Below are 15,541 nucleotides of genomic sequence, written 5' to 3'. Positions count from 1 at the left end.
GGTCATGATCTCACAGTTCACAGGTTTGAACCTCGCATCCAGCTCTGTGCTGACAGCTCAGAGCCTGGAGCCTGTTTCAGATTCTGTGTCTCCCTCTCTCTCTGCTCCTTCCCCACTCGCACTCTGCTTCTCTCTCTCTCAAAAATAAATAAACATTAAAAGAAAAGAAAATAAAAATAAATGGAAGAAAATAACCTCTTCACATTTTAGGGCATGTATGTGGATAACGGGTCATTTTAAAAAACTTTGTTATGGAAAAATTTAAACATGCATAAGTAGAATAATATTATGTACTACTACCTACTCAGTTTTAAAATTTTTTGGGGCACCTGGGTGGCTCAGTTGGTTGGGAGTCCGAATTCAGTTCAGGTCATGATCTCATGGTCTGTGAGTTCTCATGGTCTGCTGACAGCTCAGAGCCTGGAGCCTGCTTCAGATTCTGTGTCTCTCTCTCTGTCCCCGCCCTGCTCATGCTCTTCCTCTCTCAATCTCAAAAATGAATAAATGTTAAATTTTTTTTTTAGTTTTTCAATTCATGACCAGTTTTGTGTCTTCTGTACCTCAGTTCTTTTTCACCTCTTCCTTTGTTGTTTTGAGGCAATCCCAGGTGTCTTATAATGTAATCTCTTAAGGATTTCAGAATGTGAAAAATCTCTGAAAAATACTTTAAAAAATACCAGTGCCATTATCATATGTAGAAAGTTAATGATTCTAATCAATGTTCAAACTTCCAATTTTTTCAAATATTACTTGTGTTTAGGGGAAATTATCTGGCTCAGTCCATAGAACATGTGACTCTTGATCTCAGGGTGGTCAGTTCAAGCCCCACATTTGGGCTTGAACTTAAAAAAAAAGAAATATTATTATTTTTTAAACTTGGTTAGGATCCAAATGAAGTCCACATATTGTGATTGATCTGTTTTTTACATGTCTTTTACTCTTTGTTCCCTTTCAATCTTTCTTCCTCTGTAATTTGTTGAAGAAAGCAGCAGAGTGGATTTTACTTATTGTATCCCTATGCATATTCCCCTTGTGCTCTGTATTTCCTGTAAGTTGGTAGTTGGATCTAGAGGATTGATCAGATTCCGGTTCAAGAAATTTTTTTTTTTTGGTAAGACTTTCATAGATGGTGTACTAACTTCATCATATGTGTGTGTGTGTGTGTATGTATAAATGTTTATTTAAAAATTTTTTTAAATTTTTTAACATTTATTTTTGAGAGACAGAGACAGAGCATGAGCTGGAGAGGGGCAGAGAGAGAGGGAGACACAGAATCTGAAGCAGGCTCTAGTCTCTGCGCTGTCAGCACAGATCCTGATGCGGGGCATGAACTTGCAACCTAGGCCAAAGTCGGATGCTTAATCGGCTGAGCCACCCAGGCACCCACTTATTCATTTTTGAGAGAGACAGAGACAGAGAGAGAGCGTGAGTGAGGGAGGGGCAGAGAGCGGGGGAGACACAATCTGAAGCAGGCTCCAGGCTCTGAGCTGTCAGCACAGAGCCGGACACGGGCTCGAATTCACTAGTCGTGAGATCATGACCTGAGACGAAGTTGGACGCTTAACCAACAGAGTCACCCAGATGCCCCTCGTGTTTATTAATTTCTTCTATAACTATCACATTTTCTAAATTTCCTCCAATAAACATGGTTGCTTTTATGAAAAAGAAAAAAACATATCATTAAGAAAGAATAAATTGTGAGTCCACAGTGGATACAAGGAGTAATGGGCTGTGGGCAATCCCCAAATTGAATAATTTACATGTGAATATTCAGAATTGACTTCATTTGCAGTTGTTTTTGCTAAGTTGGGAAGTTCTCATGCTGATTATAGTTGCTAAGAAATGTTTCACATGTTGTATCAAACTTGTACACTGTTATGTCTGCCTGTGAAGTTTTTGGCGTGCATGAAAAGACATTGCAGGACTAAACTATTCCAGGAGAGTCCTCCATATTTTTCATCCATCCTTTATCTGTACTGATCTCAAAAATACTTTCTTCAATTATGTTTTGTCTTTGCACATGGTTGCAGAGTTGTCTTACAGGTGTGCTTCCGGGTTACATCTGTAAAATGATAAGCATTAATGTGACCTCTTTTCACATGGTCCATGTCTTACTCTTTTCTCAACTCTTTTCAAACAAAGCACACTGATCTGAGATTGATATTCCTTTTTTGTTGAGGGATTTAGTGTTGAGGCCTGGAAGGAAAAAAGCACACACTTATCCATACTGTATGTTTGACGGTCAGACTTCTAAGAGAACATGGATGCTAATTATCTATTACCTTGGAGGGGTCAACTGCAGTATATTGAGGTGATATATCCTATTAATTAAGTTTTTATCTGTATGGAAGAAACTATTTTCCCAAGAAATGTTATTTTATTTATACCACACGGAAAAACTTTTCTTTTTCTGAGTTCCTACATTGGCTTATTCAAGAAAAAGATAAATCTGGTCCTGAAATTAATTTATGGGTCAGGATTAATCTTGTGGAGAAAGATGTTTGGGGTGCCTGGGTGGTTCAGTCAGTTAAGCATCCGACTCTTGATGTTGGGTCAGGTCGTGATCTCATGGGCTCTGTGCTGACAGTGCAGAGCTTGCTTGGGATTTTCTCTCTCCCTCTCTCTCTCTGCCTCACCTCCCTTCTCTCATAAATAAACATTAAAAAAATTAAGGGGGAAAAAAAAGATGTTCACAGTTTTAGCCTTCATGACCCAAAAAATAAAAAACTTTTTGTAAAACTCGTTACTGTTTCACCTTTATCTACAGGATAAAATCAATATGCTTGTCATAAAAGGCTCTTCATGATCTGACTTCTGCCTGTCTCCCCATATTCATCCCCTCCTTGTATTCTATGTGTTTCAGTTATATGAAACAGCTTGTTGTTCCTTAAATATGTCATGCCAGCTGGCTGTTGTCCCTATCTGAATGTCCTTTCCTTCCCCACATCCTTTTGCCCTGTTTTTTTACCACTTACCTTTTTTTTCTTTAAATATTTTATTTTTTAAGTAATCGCTACACCCAGTGTGGGGCTCCAACACACAACCTGAGATCAAGAGTCACACACTCCACCAAGTGAGCCAGCTAGGTACCCCATTCTTACCAATTATCTTAAAAAAATTTTTTTTAATGTTTATTTATATGTGAGAGAGAGATAGAGACAGAGACAGAGTGTGAGCTGGGGAGGGGCAGAGAGAGACAGAGACAGAATCCCAAGCAGGCTTCAGGCTCTGAGCTGTCAGCACAGAGCCTGACAGGGGGATCGAACTCACAAGCCATGAGATTATGACCTGAGCAGAAGTCGGATGCTTAACTGACTGAGCCACCTATGCACCCCTTTACCAGTTATCTTTTAAATCCCAGCTTAAATGTCCTCTTCTTTGTTACTGTTATCTTGTCATATTACAAGCACACATAGACACATAAATACATTTGAGAGTAAGGTCCATGTCTTACTGTTTTCTGTAACTGGGCTGCTTACCTCAAGGCCTCCACATAAAATGGGCATTCAGTACACGTTTGTTGGATTGAGTTGAAGCATAGGTGGGCACTATAACAGGCTACTAAAATAGTTCAGGTCTTGGAGAAACAGTATTTTTACTGCCATCATTTTTGGAAAACCGGCCTGCCTTAGGAGAGCTTAATATCCTATCCCTACCGCAATTTATATTTGTGTTAGTAATTATGATCTGGGAAGTGGAGATTGTAGACAGTCTGAAAATTGCCTTCCCAGGGAGCCCTTTCAAGAACTCTGGAGAAAATAGTGGTCATGCCATTTCCTCCTATGCTGGCATATAGAAGCAGCAAGACTGGGGAGCAAGAAGTTCTAGAGCCCTTATCCTTGGCCTTGTTAACTTTGCTTGCCGGGGTGATGAACTGGCTTTGGAGAAAAGTTTAATGACCTGGGGCAGCTCCAGAGGCTTATTTTTGTTAAGCTGCTTTCATTCTTTAATCTCATATATAATTACAGTGTCCTTTAAGTGGTGGGGTAGAAAAATCGGAATAGGTTATCATTGGTGTCTGGATTTTTCAGTTCTTGGTTCCTCCCATCCTTCATTATTTGTATAGTTTTAAAAAGTACGTAACGTGGATTCACATTTGTTGAATACAAGTACAAAAATGTCTAGAGACAAAAAGTTCCTCTGCCAGTCCCTGCGTATGTATAGGTATTCATAGATACACACAAGATAAAGCTATTTTTTTCTTTAAATATAAGGATTATATTCTTAATATCCTGTGATTATGTCAAGTCATGAGGTCTTGTGTTGAGTTGAGAAGAAAAGAGCTCATTTATAACCAAACCTTGGTCATCCTAACCCTTGTTTGATCAGTTGTTATAAAGCTAATAACACTGCTACATTGTAAAATTGAATAGAGCAATGTGTTTGGCATGTCTTTGGTGCCTTGTGTTTTTTTCTTTTTAGCAAGATCAAGTATGGTATTTTTATAGGCAATTAAGTATGTTGTTTCTATTACCTACAAAGAATCCTCCATGTTTTGTTATTGTTACCACTACATACAGATGAAGAAACCAAGGCTTAAAGAGGTTAAGCTTGTTTATTCAAGGTCACAGGATTAAGCGGGTGTTGAGAGAATTGGACTCCAACCAGTCTGACTTTAAAAGCCATGTCTTACTGCCCTGCCGAACCATCTCTCCAATGCATTCAGCTTCCCTCTTGAAACTGAATGGTTTAGGGGCGCCTGGGTGGCTCAGTCGGTTGAGCATCTGACTTCGGCTCAGGTCGTGATCTCATGGTCTGTGAGTTTGAGCCCCGCGTCGGGCTCTGTGCTGACAGCTCCGAGCCTGGAGCCTGCTTCAGATTCTGTGTCTCCCTCTCTCACTCTCTGCGTCTCCCCCACCCATGCGCTCTCTCTCTCTCTCTCTCTCTCTCTGTCTCTCTCTCAGAGAACTAAATAAACTTAAAAATTAAAAAAAAAAAAAAAAAGAAACTGAATGGTTTCTCAAACCATCTGTGGTGAGGGCTAGTGGTGGTGTCTTCCCTGATGTGTGGCAAATCATTACTTTTGTAAAGTACAATACAAATCAGTTACTAGAAAAATTAAGTTTAAAAAAGGGACAGAAAATATAAACCCAAAGGTATTCTTAGATTCCAAATTACTTGGTCAAACTTCTATAAAAATTTCTAAATGCTTACTTTATTAAAAAAATTTTTTTTAATGTTTATTCATTTTTTGAGAGAGAGAGAGAGAGAGAGAGAGAGAGAGACAGAGCATGAGTGGGGGAGGGGCAGAAAGCAAGGGAGACACAGAATCTGAAGCTGGCTCCCAGCTCCCAGCACCCGCCTCTGAGCTGTTAGCACAGAGCCCAATGTGGGGCTTGAACCCATGAATCATGAGATTATGACCTGGCCGAAGTCGGACGCTCAACCAACTGAGCCACCCAGGTGCCCCTGTAAATGCTTACTTTAAATTTTGTACTTACTTCCTCACAGACTGCCAAAATCAGTTTGTGGGCCAGCACTGGACTACAGACACTGAAAGGCACTGCTTTAGAGGCCTTATGCTGGGGTATAGAAACACTCCTAGAACTAATTTTTTTTATTAAATATCTTATGAAAGATTAAAAAAAATTTTTAGTGTTTATTTTTGAGAGAGAGAGAGAGTGTGTGAGCAGGGGAGGGGCAGAGAGCGGTGGGGGGGGGAGAGACACGGAGACACAGAATCCAAAGCAGGTTCCAGGATCTGAGCTGTCAGCACCGCCTGACGCGGGGCTCGAACTCAAGAGCCATGAGATCATGATGTGAGCTGAAGTCAGACACTTAACTGACTGAGCCACCCAGGCGCCTCTGAAAGATTTTAAATGTTAGCATTTATCAGTGCATGGTGAATCTTGGTTCTTCTTTTACACCCTTTTCCTTGCCAACCTATATTATTTTGACATAAATCCCAGATATCACATCATTGTGTTCATAAATATTTTAGTATGTATCTTTAAGAAATAGGGACTCTGTAAAAACCTATTTTCCATAATGTTATGACATCTAAAAAATTAACAATTCCTTAATATCTTCAGGTGTGCTGTAGGTGTTAAGATTTCCCAAATTTTTCATAAATATCTATTTGTGGTTGATTCCTTCAAATAAGAAAGAACTTTTCCTTCATCCTGTTAATATGATATATTATATTTATTGATTTTTATGTGTTGAACCACCCTTGTATTCCTGAAATAAATCTAAGGAATTGGTTATGGTATGTAATCTTTTTAATATGCTGCCAAATTCAGTTTGCTAGTATTTTATTGAGGATTTTTGCATGTATATTCATAAGAGATCTCGGTCTGTAGTTTTCTTGCAGTGTCTTTGGCTTTGGTATTAGAGTAATGTGGTCTCATGAAATCAATCAAGAAGTGTTCTCTCTTCAATTTTAAGGAAATGTTTAAGAAGTATTAGTGTTAATTTTGAAGAACTGGCTCTTGAGATGTAGCTTCATTGCTAACTTTCTGTGTGACCTTGACCAAATCATTTTACTTTTTTGGGCCTCAGTTCCTCCGTCTGTAAAAGAATATCTAATTGAATTATATGCTTCTTAATACATCTCTATCAGTTTGTTGCCCTACACTAGGGTCTAATCTGGTAGAAAGGTGTTTGCTTTCATCCTTATAATAACTTGTTATCAGGAATGAATTTCTTCTCCCTGAAATTAACGGAATCACAGACTTATAAGTTGGAAGGAGCTTTAAGAGGTTATTTGACTTAGTCCTCTGCCTTTACAGAAGCAAATTATTACCTCTGCCACATAGGTAAAATAGCTGATGTTCAGAAAGTTTAAGTGATTTTCCCAAGCTATATAACTAGGATTTAAGTCTATTTACTAGATTCTGAAGTATACATATGGTCCTTTCTGAAAGTAGCTTAATTAGATAATAATCTTGTTTTTCCTTCTCTATAGGTTCTTTGCACTGACATCCCTTCGTCTTGTATTTTTACTCGCGTTCAGCTCAATGATCATTGTGTGTATAGATCAATGGAAGAACAAAATCTGGCCTGAAATAAAAGGTGAGTTCGATAGCATTTAGAACAATCTGAACTGGAAATGATCTTTCATTTAATTTTTACCTTATTTTGGGGGGTTTATGGGGGAGTATATAGAACTGGGAATACCTTTTGATGCCTGAATTATTTGCTTTAGGAGACACTTGAATGGCTGGTGCTCCTTCTTTAGTTTGGTGGAGCTGTGCTCCACCCTTCCCATTGTTACTAAGCTCAGGAGACCTGTACCCACCACCTGAGATGTTCTAGCCTTCATTATTGGTCTGAGGAGTAAGTAGTCCTCAAGTTAAAAAAAAAAAAAAAAAAAGTTTCTCATTGCATACTACATCTTTACTGAGGCGGTATCAGTTTGCCTCTCAGGGATTTCTTTTAACTTGTTTATTTATAAAGCAGTAAGCTAAGTGTTGTGACTTATATATAGTACTCTAAGACATGATTCCTTTTCTCAAAGATTGTACATACATAAACAGAAGACAAATGAAATGACAGTTGTAACACAGTACCAAATATGTCACGGTGCAGTATGTGATCGGTATGTTTATTATGTATTTTGGCCCTGGCTCAGGCCTTGAATGAAGCAAGAGATTTGAACAGTTGAATATAAAAGTCTGTTTCTAGAGGGGCCAGTAGCTTGATTAGTCTGAGAAACCAGAAGCTGCAAAGCATCTCTGAGAGCAGGGAATTGGTCACTTTCACCCTAATGAAGAGGTCATTGAAAGGAGTACTAGGAAATAAAACTGAAAACATGTTGAGATTAGATTTTACAAGGCTTTTGAGTTAGGCCTAGAAGTTTAGACTTTATCCTATAGCTAGTGGGTGGTCATTTAACATTGTTTTATTAAAGCTTATATGCTGAAGTGATATTAAAGCTTAATTTGATAGCATTTTGCAAGCTCACAGAGAAGAAAATGAGGAAGGAGAGAGACCTGATAGGAAACTATGGCAGTATGTGTGAGAAGTAGTCAGAGAAGTATTCATGGAAACAATTGATGGGTGGCTTCAAGAGCTGAGAAGTAGGAAGACACATTAAGACTGGTAAATAGGGGGTTAGAAGAATTAAGGGATAAAAGCCAGCTGTGGGAGTTCAAAGCCAGGAGAATAGGAGAATGGGGTTATGGTCAGCGTATACAGTAGCAGCAGGCAGGGGAGTCCGTTGGGGTGGGGGTTGAGAGCGAGGAAAATTGATGTAGGTTTTGGACATGTTAATTTTGAAGTGTTGGCAGGATATTTACACCAAAGTATACAGCTTTTAAATACATTCCCATCCTATTTTGCAGAGACTTTAAGGAGTCATGTAGTTCATTCACCTGTTTTATGGCTGGTGAATGTCAAAAGACTTGACATCGTTCACTATAGTTAATAGGTCTCTTTTTAAAGAGAAAAGACAGATTTTAGGGTTGGAGTAAATATAACCCGCCTCAGTAACCTGGTGCACCTTGATATGTATGAACAACCAAGACGCACTTAAGGGGTGGGACGGGTCATTTTTCATGTGCACCTTGACTCTCAGTTGTAGAAAGTAGAAGGGGTCCTGATGCTCCATTTGGATCCCCTCACCCGCCCACTGGAGAAATGAGCAGGCATCAGCCATCATCCCCGTGTCTGCAGTTCCCTAACTCTGTCAGTGTAACATAGTGTCTCCTTTTTATTGGCTGTTAGCATTTTCTTTTCCTCAAACCTATTAAAACTTGAGCTGTCAGACCAACAGCCTAACATTTTTATGTTTAGTTTTCCCTACCAACTAATGCTGGTGTTTGTTTTAATATTGTAGTGCCAAGACCCGACGCATTAGACAATGAGAGGTATGGAACACTAATTAAATCCCTTTTCGTTGCTCTGATTGATTCTCTTGTTGTAATATTCTGGTTCCATGTTGTTAACCCCATGTTATGGATACAGAGTATAAGCTGAGAACCTAGTCTGTTCCGCATAATCATTTTAACAAATCTAAAATTCAGGCAGCAATATGTTGAGATGGCTAGTGTCCTCTTCTATTAAGAAAAGTTTTGAAAAAGAAGTGTTGTAGTGCCCCGTAATCTAACATGCCAGGAAATTAGCTGCATTTTTTAGCCCTACTGTGAAAACTTCGAGGCAACTTACTTCATTTGTCTCCTGGCTTTTATACCAGGTCATTTAGTGTTTTCTGTGACCTGTGGCTTTTTAAAGTTCCTGGTCAGAAAACACATTGGTTCCAGGCATCAGCAAGCCAAAGATTCCTCTTATGTCTTACAGCTCCTGCTTTCATTTCTCAGTTCATTCATCCCATACGTTTGATCCAAGGAATTTCCTCTGCTATGGTTTATTTTGCTTTTGCTTTGTTTGTTTTCTCTCTGATGGACACATGCACCATTGCCTCCCCTCAGCAGCAGCAGTGTCAGACTGTGCTTTACTTTTATCCCTGAATTGCAATTACAGTGAATTGCAATGGTCCAAGTGCAGGGAAGATGTTTCTAAGCACAAAGGGCCTTGGAGCTGGTGGCAGGTTTATACACGTGGATTGGGCCACTTGCTCACAGGGTGGAGCTGTCGGAACAAGCGTGCCCTCCTAGTCTCTAAATTCAAGTTTCAACCTGTGAGACAAGAAGAAAGTCCCACTTCACTTCCAGAGCACCTAGGACTAGCCACTCCCCAGCTCCAATTGAAACCTAGAAGCATCGGCTGCCTACACAGCAAGATGGGGCGGAGGGGGGAATCCCTCAACACCCTCCTTTCACAGCTCCCGCTTCTCTCTCCTATAGCTGGGGCTTTGTGCACCCTCGGTTGCTCAGCGTGCCCGAGCTCTGCCACCACGTAGCTGAAGTCTGGGTTAGTGGGACCATTTTCATAAGGAATCTTTTGCTTTTCAAAAAGCAAAACCCAGGCAAGGTAAGACTCTTCCCATTTCACTTTCATTTCTGGCTTCTCAGTTCCGTTCATGCTAAACTGAGACAGTCCTGTGATGGCATATCCTCATTCAAGAGAGGAAAGACCCCGATGATTGTGGAGACAAAGGGAAGTTGTAGGAAGGGGTTTCTGACCAGCCACTAGGACTAGGGGAAGAGCTTGACGATTCCTTCTTTGGGTGCTTGCCTCTTAGATTGAGCCATCTTCCTTAGATTGAGCCCCAAGATGGCAAAGAAAGCTTGCTTGTGTGCGTTTTGTGTCATAGTAAACATATGGTAGGTTGTTGGGTTTTTTAATTTTTTACCTTTTTTTTTTTTTTTTTTAATTAAAAAAACCCCACCACCAACACTTGCTTTCAGAGAGAATTTTTGGCTAAGCCCATGCAGACCAATTTCCTAGCAGGAAAGGTGCAGCCCTGTTGGGTTAGCCACGGAAAAGGAGTTTGAATAGAATGGACATCCTCCTTTCCATCCCAGATGTAATCACTGTGGGATGCAACAGTGGCTAGACACAGCTGTGATTCTGACATGCCCACTCATAGGTCATAAAGAATCATTTTAATCACATCTCCACCTATCCCCTGTCCCCACCTCAGTCTCCCTCCATGTAACAGAAACTTAATACTGTTTCCTGACTCCTCCAGTTCTGCTTGCTGAGCTGTGGGATACTGACCTTTTTGGCCGTTTTGGGCCGCTACATCCCTGGGCTCTTGCTGTCCTACTTAATACGTAAGTATAGCACATAACCTTCCCCTGAGCTTACCCTGCTAGCTTTTCCAGCCACAGCTAACTCTAGGTCTAGAAAGAGGACTTTTATATTTTGGTTCTCCAGGAAATGATCTTTTTATATTTTCATAACCTGTTTGGTGTCATGAAAGTATCTTTCTTCTTATCTATAACAGGCTCCCCACACATAAAGTACTTTTCTTACTAAGTCAGCTTTAGAAATCATTGAGGGTTCACTAACCTATGTTGTATTACCAACTATAAAGACTGTTCCTATTTAGGAGGAAATTTTTAGAGTCCGAATACTGTGTAATAGCAGAACACAATTCTTAGAGGTTTCTCTACTAGATTCTGCTTGTTCTGGAGCACTTTTTTTTCTTCTGGAGCACAGTTTTTTAAATTTAGTTACTTCCTGTTGGCCTGAACCCTGTGTGGGGCTGGAAGAACTGAGTAGTTATGGTTGTGGCCAGAAGCTCACATGATTTGTTGTCTAGTTTCTGAGGCATTGTTACCAGTTAGCCTTTTGTATGGCTCAGTGACACCTGTATGCATGTGACCACACTGCCTGGTTCTGTTCTTAATGTATCGGCAGCACACTCTGCTGTGCACAGCCACGTAGGTGGCTGCAGAAGTCTCTGCCCCCCAAAACCCCCTCATGTAGTGGGGGAGCCAGGTAAAGATGGATGACCAGCAGAATGAAACAGAACCATTTCCCACTGAGTGTCCAGAGGGCACAGTGACAGAATGACAGTAAGGACTGTTTCGTACAGCCCCTTCTCCACCTTGCCGCTGTTTCCCACTCCTTCTCTCAGTTGTCACTGTCATGATGTGGCCCCTTGCTGTGTACCACCGACTGTGGGATCGAGCATATGTACGGCTGAAGCCAGCTCTGCAGCGGCTAGATTTCAGTGTCCGTGGCTACATGATGTCGAAGCAGAGAGAGAGACAATGTAAGTGTCAAAGGGAGGCTTCTTTCCACTTGGGCAATTTGGGGAAGACAAGGAGAAGCCTGTGAGTCCGCAGAGGTTGGAGAAGTGAGTGAGGTGTGGTTGGTGTGTAGGGGGCGGTGGTAGGTAAAAGTAATATTTTATTCCGGGAAGTCTGTGCAGGCTTCCCAATTTTCCCACTTAGAATTCCGGACACTCCCATTTTAAACAAATCTGGGGAAAGCTCTTCCAAATTGAATAAAAGTCAGACAGCGAAGATATCCCTAGTGTTTGCTGCTTTTTAGGAAGTACTTTCCTTGTGCCCGAGCACTGTGCTGGCAGCTCTGCATACATGTCTTATTTAACCTTGACAACCTTGAGAAAAGAAATTGAACTTCACAGTTAGTAAATGGCAACCTCTAAGCCAGGCCTCTTTTTACTACTGAAAGCTGCTTTCCAAAGGTGATTCATGCTGCCTGAGAAGCCAGAAGATCCAAGATCCTCCAACACATGAATGACAGTTCCGTGAACTTTTTCCTCCCTCCTGTGGGCTGGTCAGGTTAGATATTTCATTAAGCCCTAGCCTTCAGAGAGCCCTGCACACACAAGGTCATCAAGGCCCAACACGCCCTGGCACAGCCAGCTAAATAGTATCAGTCCTCAAAAGCCTAATTTAACCAAGGTGGAGCATCTCCCTTTGCCCTATGACAGCCTCCACTTTCCGCCTTGACATCCTGTCTGCCCCTAGCTGATCCTGTGACTTGTTGATCATCTGATCAGAACAAAAGTGTGGAGGGGCTGGTGGAGGAGAGGCAATGGAAGAGAGATCTTTCTCTCCCCAGTTATCAGCTTACCTTGTTACTTAGCCTCAGCAACCCCCACCCTCAGGCATTGTGATGGGGGCTTCAGGATATATTCAGAGGATTCATTCTGTTCTGTTCTGATTTTATGTCTTTGAAGTCCAGGGCGGGTGGGGGTTTCCCCTTAAGGGAAGGCATCAAGGCCTTCTGCTCTTTCCACATAGTGCGCCGCAGAGCTCTACACCCAGAGCGTGCAATGGACAACCACAGTGACAGCGAAGAGGAGCTTGCTGCTTTCTGTCCTCAGGTATCTTGGGTGTGGAAGGCGCACCACTGGCCAGTTAGCCCCCTTTAACTGTATGGCAGCTCATGTTTAGGCAGTGACTAGGTTTTCAAGTTCATTATGGGTGCTTCAAGGCCCCACCCTCCCCTTGCCCCAAAGAACAGTGAGGAGAGAAGCTAGTGTTCTATTGGGACTGTGTGCATAGATCCTAGTTTGAGCCTGGTGACCAGCACACCCTCTTCCGTGTCTCCTTTTAACCCCTACCATCATGGCAGAACTTCTGGAACTGGCGTGATCATCTTTTAAACAGCCCAGCCCACCTTGTGTTGGGCAATGTATCTTCCTGGCCACCTGTGAAAAGTTATCTCTGGATCAGTTATTTGCTTAAGAGTAAGTGGCTGGTTGACTCCCCACACTACTTTCCTTCTTATGCTCAAGATTGATAAATAAGGGTGTTTTCCTTGGGGGAGCAGCCTAAAAGGGGTAAAGATATTGCCTGAAGTCCCTATTGTACCTGATTGCACTGCTGGCTTTAGGGTAGCCTTTAGGGCTGGCTAATTAGTAGAGCTATAACTGGGGAACTACACCTTTTCCTAATGGCATTCTCTCTTCAGGCTTGTTGGTCTTTTCTTTCCTAAGCTGGATGATTCTACTGTTGCCAGGGAATTGGCCATCACAGACTCCGAGCACTCGGATGCTGAGGTCTCCTGTACAGACAATGGCACATTCAATCTTTCACGGGGCCAGACACCTCTAACAGAAGGCTCTGAAGGTGAGGGGAACCTTGGACCCAAGTTGATAATGACTCTGACTGTTGCCACTTAGCTTCCCTGGGCAGAAGGGGATACTGCCCCCTCCTCTCTGAGGTGTGGATCAGGTGGCAGAACAGCTTTGGCATATGGCTACAGCCAGAATGGTACTGCTGCTCTCCTTGAAATCCTCCCTTAGTAGCCTCAGGTTTCTAGGCTCATATGGAGCATACTGGAGGAAGGGGAGGGAGTCCTTTGGTCAGTAGAGATCATAGCAGTCTGTAAGTGGAGGGGAAAGGCCAACCAGTGCTATAGGGTAGAAATACAGGGTAGAAAAATCGGGTTACATGGGGCTGACTTTGTGGGGCTGGGGCACAGGAGTGCCAGGTTGTTGCCATGTCTCAGACACCCCTCTGTTCTCCCAGACCTAGATGGTCACAGTGATCCAGAAGAATCCTTTGCCAGAGACCTTCCAGACTTCCCTTCCATTAATGTGGATCCTGCTGGCCTGGATGATGAGGACGATACCAGCATTGGGATGCCCAGCTTGATGTACCGTTCCCCACCAGGAGCTGAGGAGCTCCAGAACCCTCCTGCCAGCCAGGACGAGGCTGTACTGCCGGAGCTCCTGCTTGGTGCCCTGCCTGCAGGATCCAACCTCACCAGCAACCTTGCCAGCCTGGTCTCCCAGGGCATGATTCACCTGGCCCTGTCAGGGGCCTCCCAGCCAGGCCCTTCTGGCCCACCTCCCCGGAGAGCAACAAGAGGCTTCCTTCGGGCCCCTAGTTCAGACCTGGACACTGATGCTGAGGGGGATGACTTTGAACTTCTGGACCAGTCAGAGCTGAATCAGCTGGACCCTGCCAGTTCCAGGAGCCACTGAGACAGAGACTCCTTTTGGGGGTCACTGTGGTTTAGGTTTTTTTTCTCCCTATCCCACTTAAGGTGAAGGGGCAAGGGAAGAACCCAGGTCCCATCCACTGAATTCTATATGTATGCTTGGTGGCCTGGCTGAAGCTCAGGCCTGCTGAGAGAGGATACTCGCTCCCCGGCTACCAGCTGGACGCCCATTTCTGAGCTCAATCACTGCAGTGAGAGTGCTCCCCCAGGGGAGGCTTCTCCATCAGAATGGTACTTTTGGGGAACAAAGTAATCAGGGGTATTGGTTCCCCTTTGAGGGGGTGCTGCTGTTTGCTTCTAGGTATGGGTGCTCGGGGGCCCTCAGTGATAGAAGCCACCCTTTCCTTCCTTCCTCCCTCCATCTCCTCCCTGGAGCTCCAAGTCAGGCAGCAGCTGGAAGAGTTACATTGCCATCCTCTTTTGCTAAGCCATGATTTGATTTGTCTTTTTCTAAGCAAATTTTTTGGTTCTGCAGAGCAGGCCTGCTCCCTCTGCCCCAGCCCATCCTCATTTCTTGAGGCTTAACCTCCAGTGCTCCAAAGTAGTGCTTGTGAAATTTAGGAAATGTGAACATGATGTGAGGGTCGGCCTCTTCAACATTACCTTGGGCTGTGGGGTCAGCTGGCTGAGAGGGCGGGTGCCTCTATATCTCATGGTCTCATGGAATCTTCTGAAGCTGCCTGGTTATTTTTGGTGCTGCTAACCCCTGGCTCCATTTGACCATCAGCCTGAGCAACGAGCAAAGCAATACCATACCATATCCATTTCCATGTTCCCGTTCCTTCCCCTGCTCCTCCTTTGGAGAAGCAATAATTGCATGGGGGGGTGTCAAAGTAGCACTTTACAAATGGCTCATTGGCATTCACCCCAGGAGCCACCAGCTCTTCTTGCACCAGCTCTTCTTACTCCTGATTCAGTTCCTTTAATAGTTTTATTTTCAGTTGCTTCCCACTTGGCAGGGCCTCTTTTAAGGATGAGCCCAGTTAGCAAGAATGTGTCTGTAGTCAGAAACCCCTCTAAGGGGTATCTGTTCTACTGTCATGCTAGAGAAAGACTAAAAATGGCAATTCTAGACCTGTGCCAGACTACAGCCTCTCTCTGCTTCCCCAATCAGAGCTCAGGCCAAACTCTTCTGTCCTTTTGCCCTCTGCATTAACCCTTTGCTGATCCTCAGGGACCACTCCCCCAACACTCCCATACCTGGGCAAGGGATGTTGGACAGAGCCCATTTTCATGTGCTGCAGGTGGGAGTGTGCTAACATGTTTG

The 15,541-nt window shown here is 43.0% G+C and overlaps 1 protein-coding gene across 1 annotated transcript in view; it reads left to right on the top strand.

Moving 5' to 3' along the window:
• RETREG3 (reticulophagy regulator family member 3) overlaps positions 1 to 15,493 on the top strand; it is a 22,266-nt gene extending 6,773 nt beyond the window's left edge. Inside the window, exons 2-9 of the mRNA XM_025917632.2 lie at positions 6,908 to 7,014; positions 8,780 to 8,810; positions 9,747 to 9,873; positions 10,535 to 10,619; positions 11,429 to 11,566; positions 12,567 to 12,649; positions 13,265 to 13,397; positions 13,800 to 15,493. Of these exons, the coding sequence (XP_025773417.1) occupies positions 6,908 to 7,014; positions 8,780 to 8,810; positions 9,747 to 9,873; positions 10,535 to 10,619; positions 11,429 to 11,566; positions 12,567 to 12,649; positions 13,265 to 13,397; positions 13,800 to 14,257 (1,162 nt within the window). The 3' untranslated portion in view covers positions 14,258 to 15,493. The remainder of the gene's footprint in view (positions 1 to 6,907; positions 7,015 to 8,779; positions 8,811 to 9,746; positions 9,874 to 10,534; positions 10,620 to 11,428; positions 11,567 to 12,566; positions 12,650 to 13,264; positions 13,398 to 13,799) is intronic.
• The last annotated feature ends 48 nt before the right edge of the window (positions 15,494 to 15,541 follow it).

This window comes from Puma concolor, chromosome E1 (genome assembly GCF_028749965.1).
Source record: "Puma concolor isolate L17-30 chromosome E1, mPumCon1.1.hap2, whole genome shotgun sequence".
NCBI classification, from domain to species: domain Eukaryota; kingdom Metazoa; phylum Chordata; class Mammalia; order Carnivora; family Felidae; genus Puma; species Puma concolor.
The sequence above is the reverse complement of the archived record's forward strand: the minus strand, read 5'-3'. Positions and strand labels throughout refer to the sequence as shown.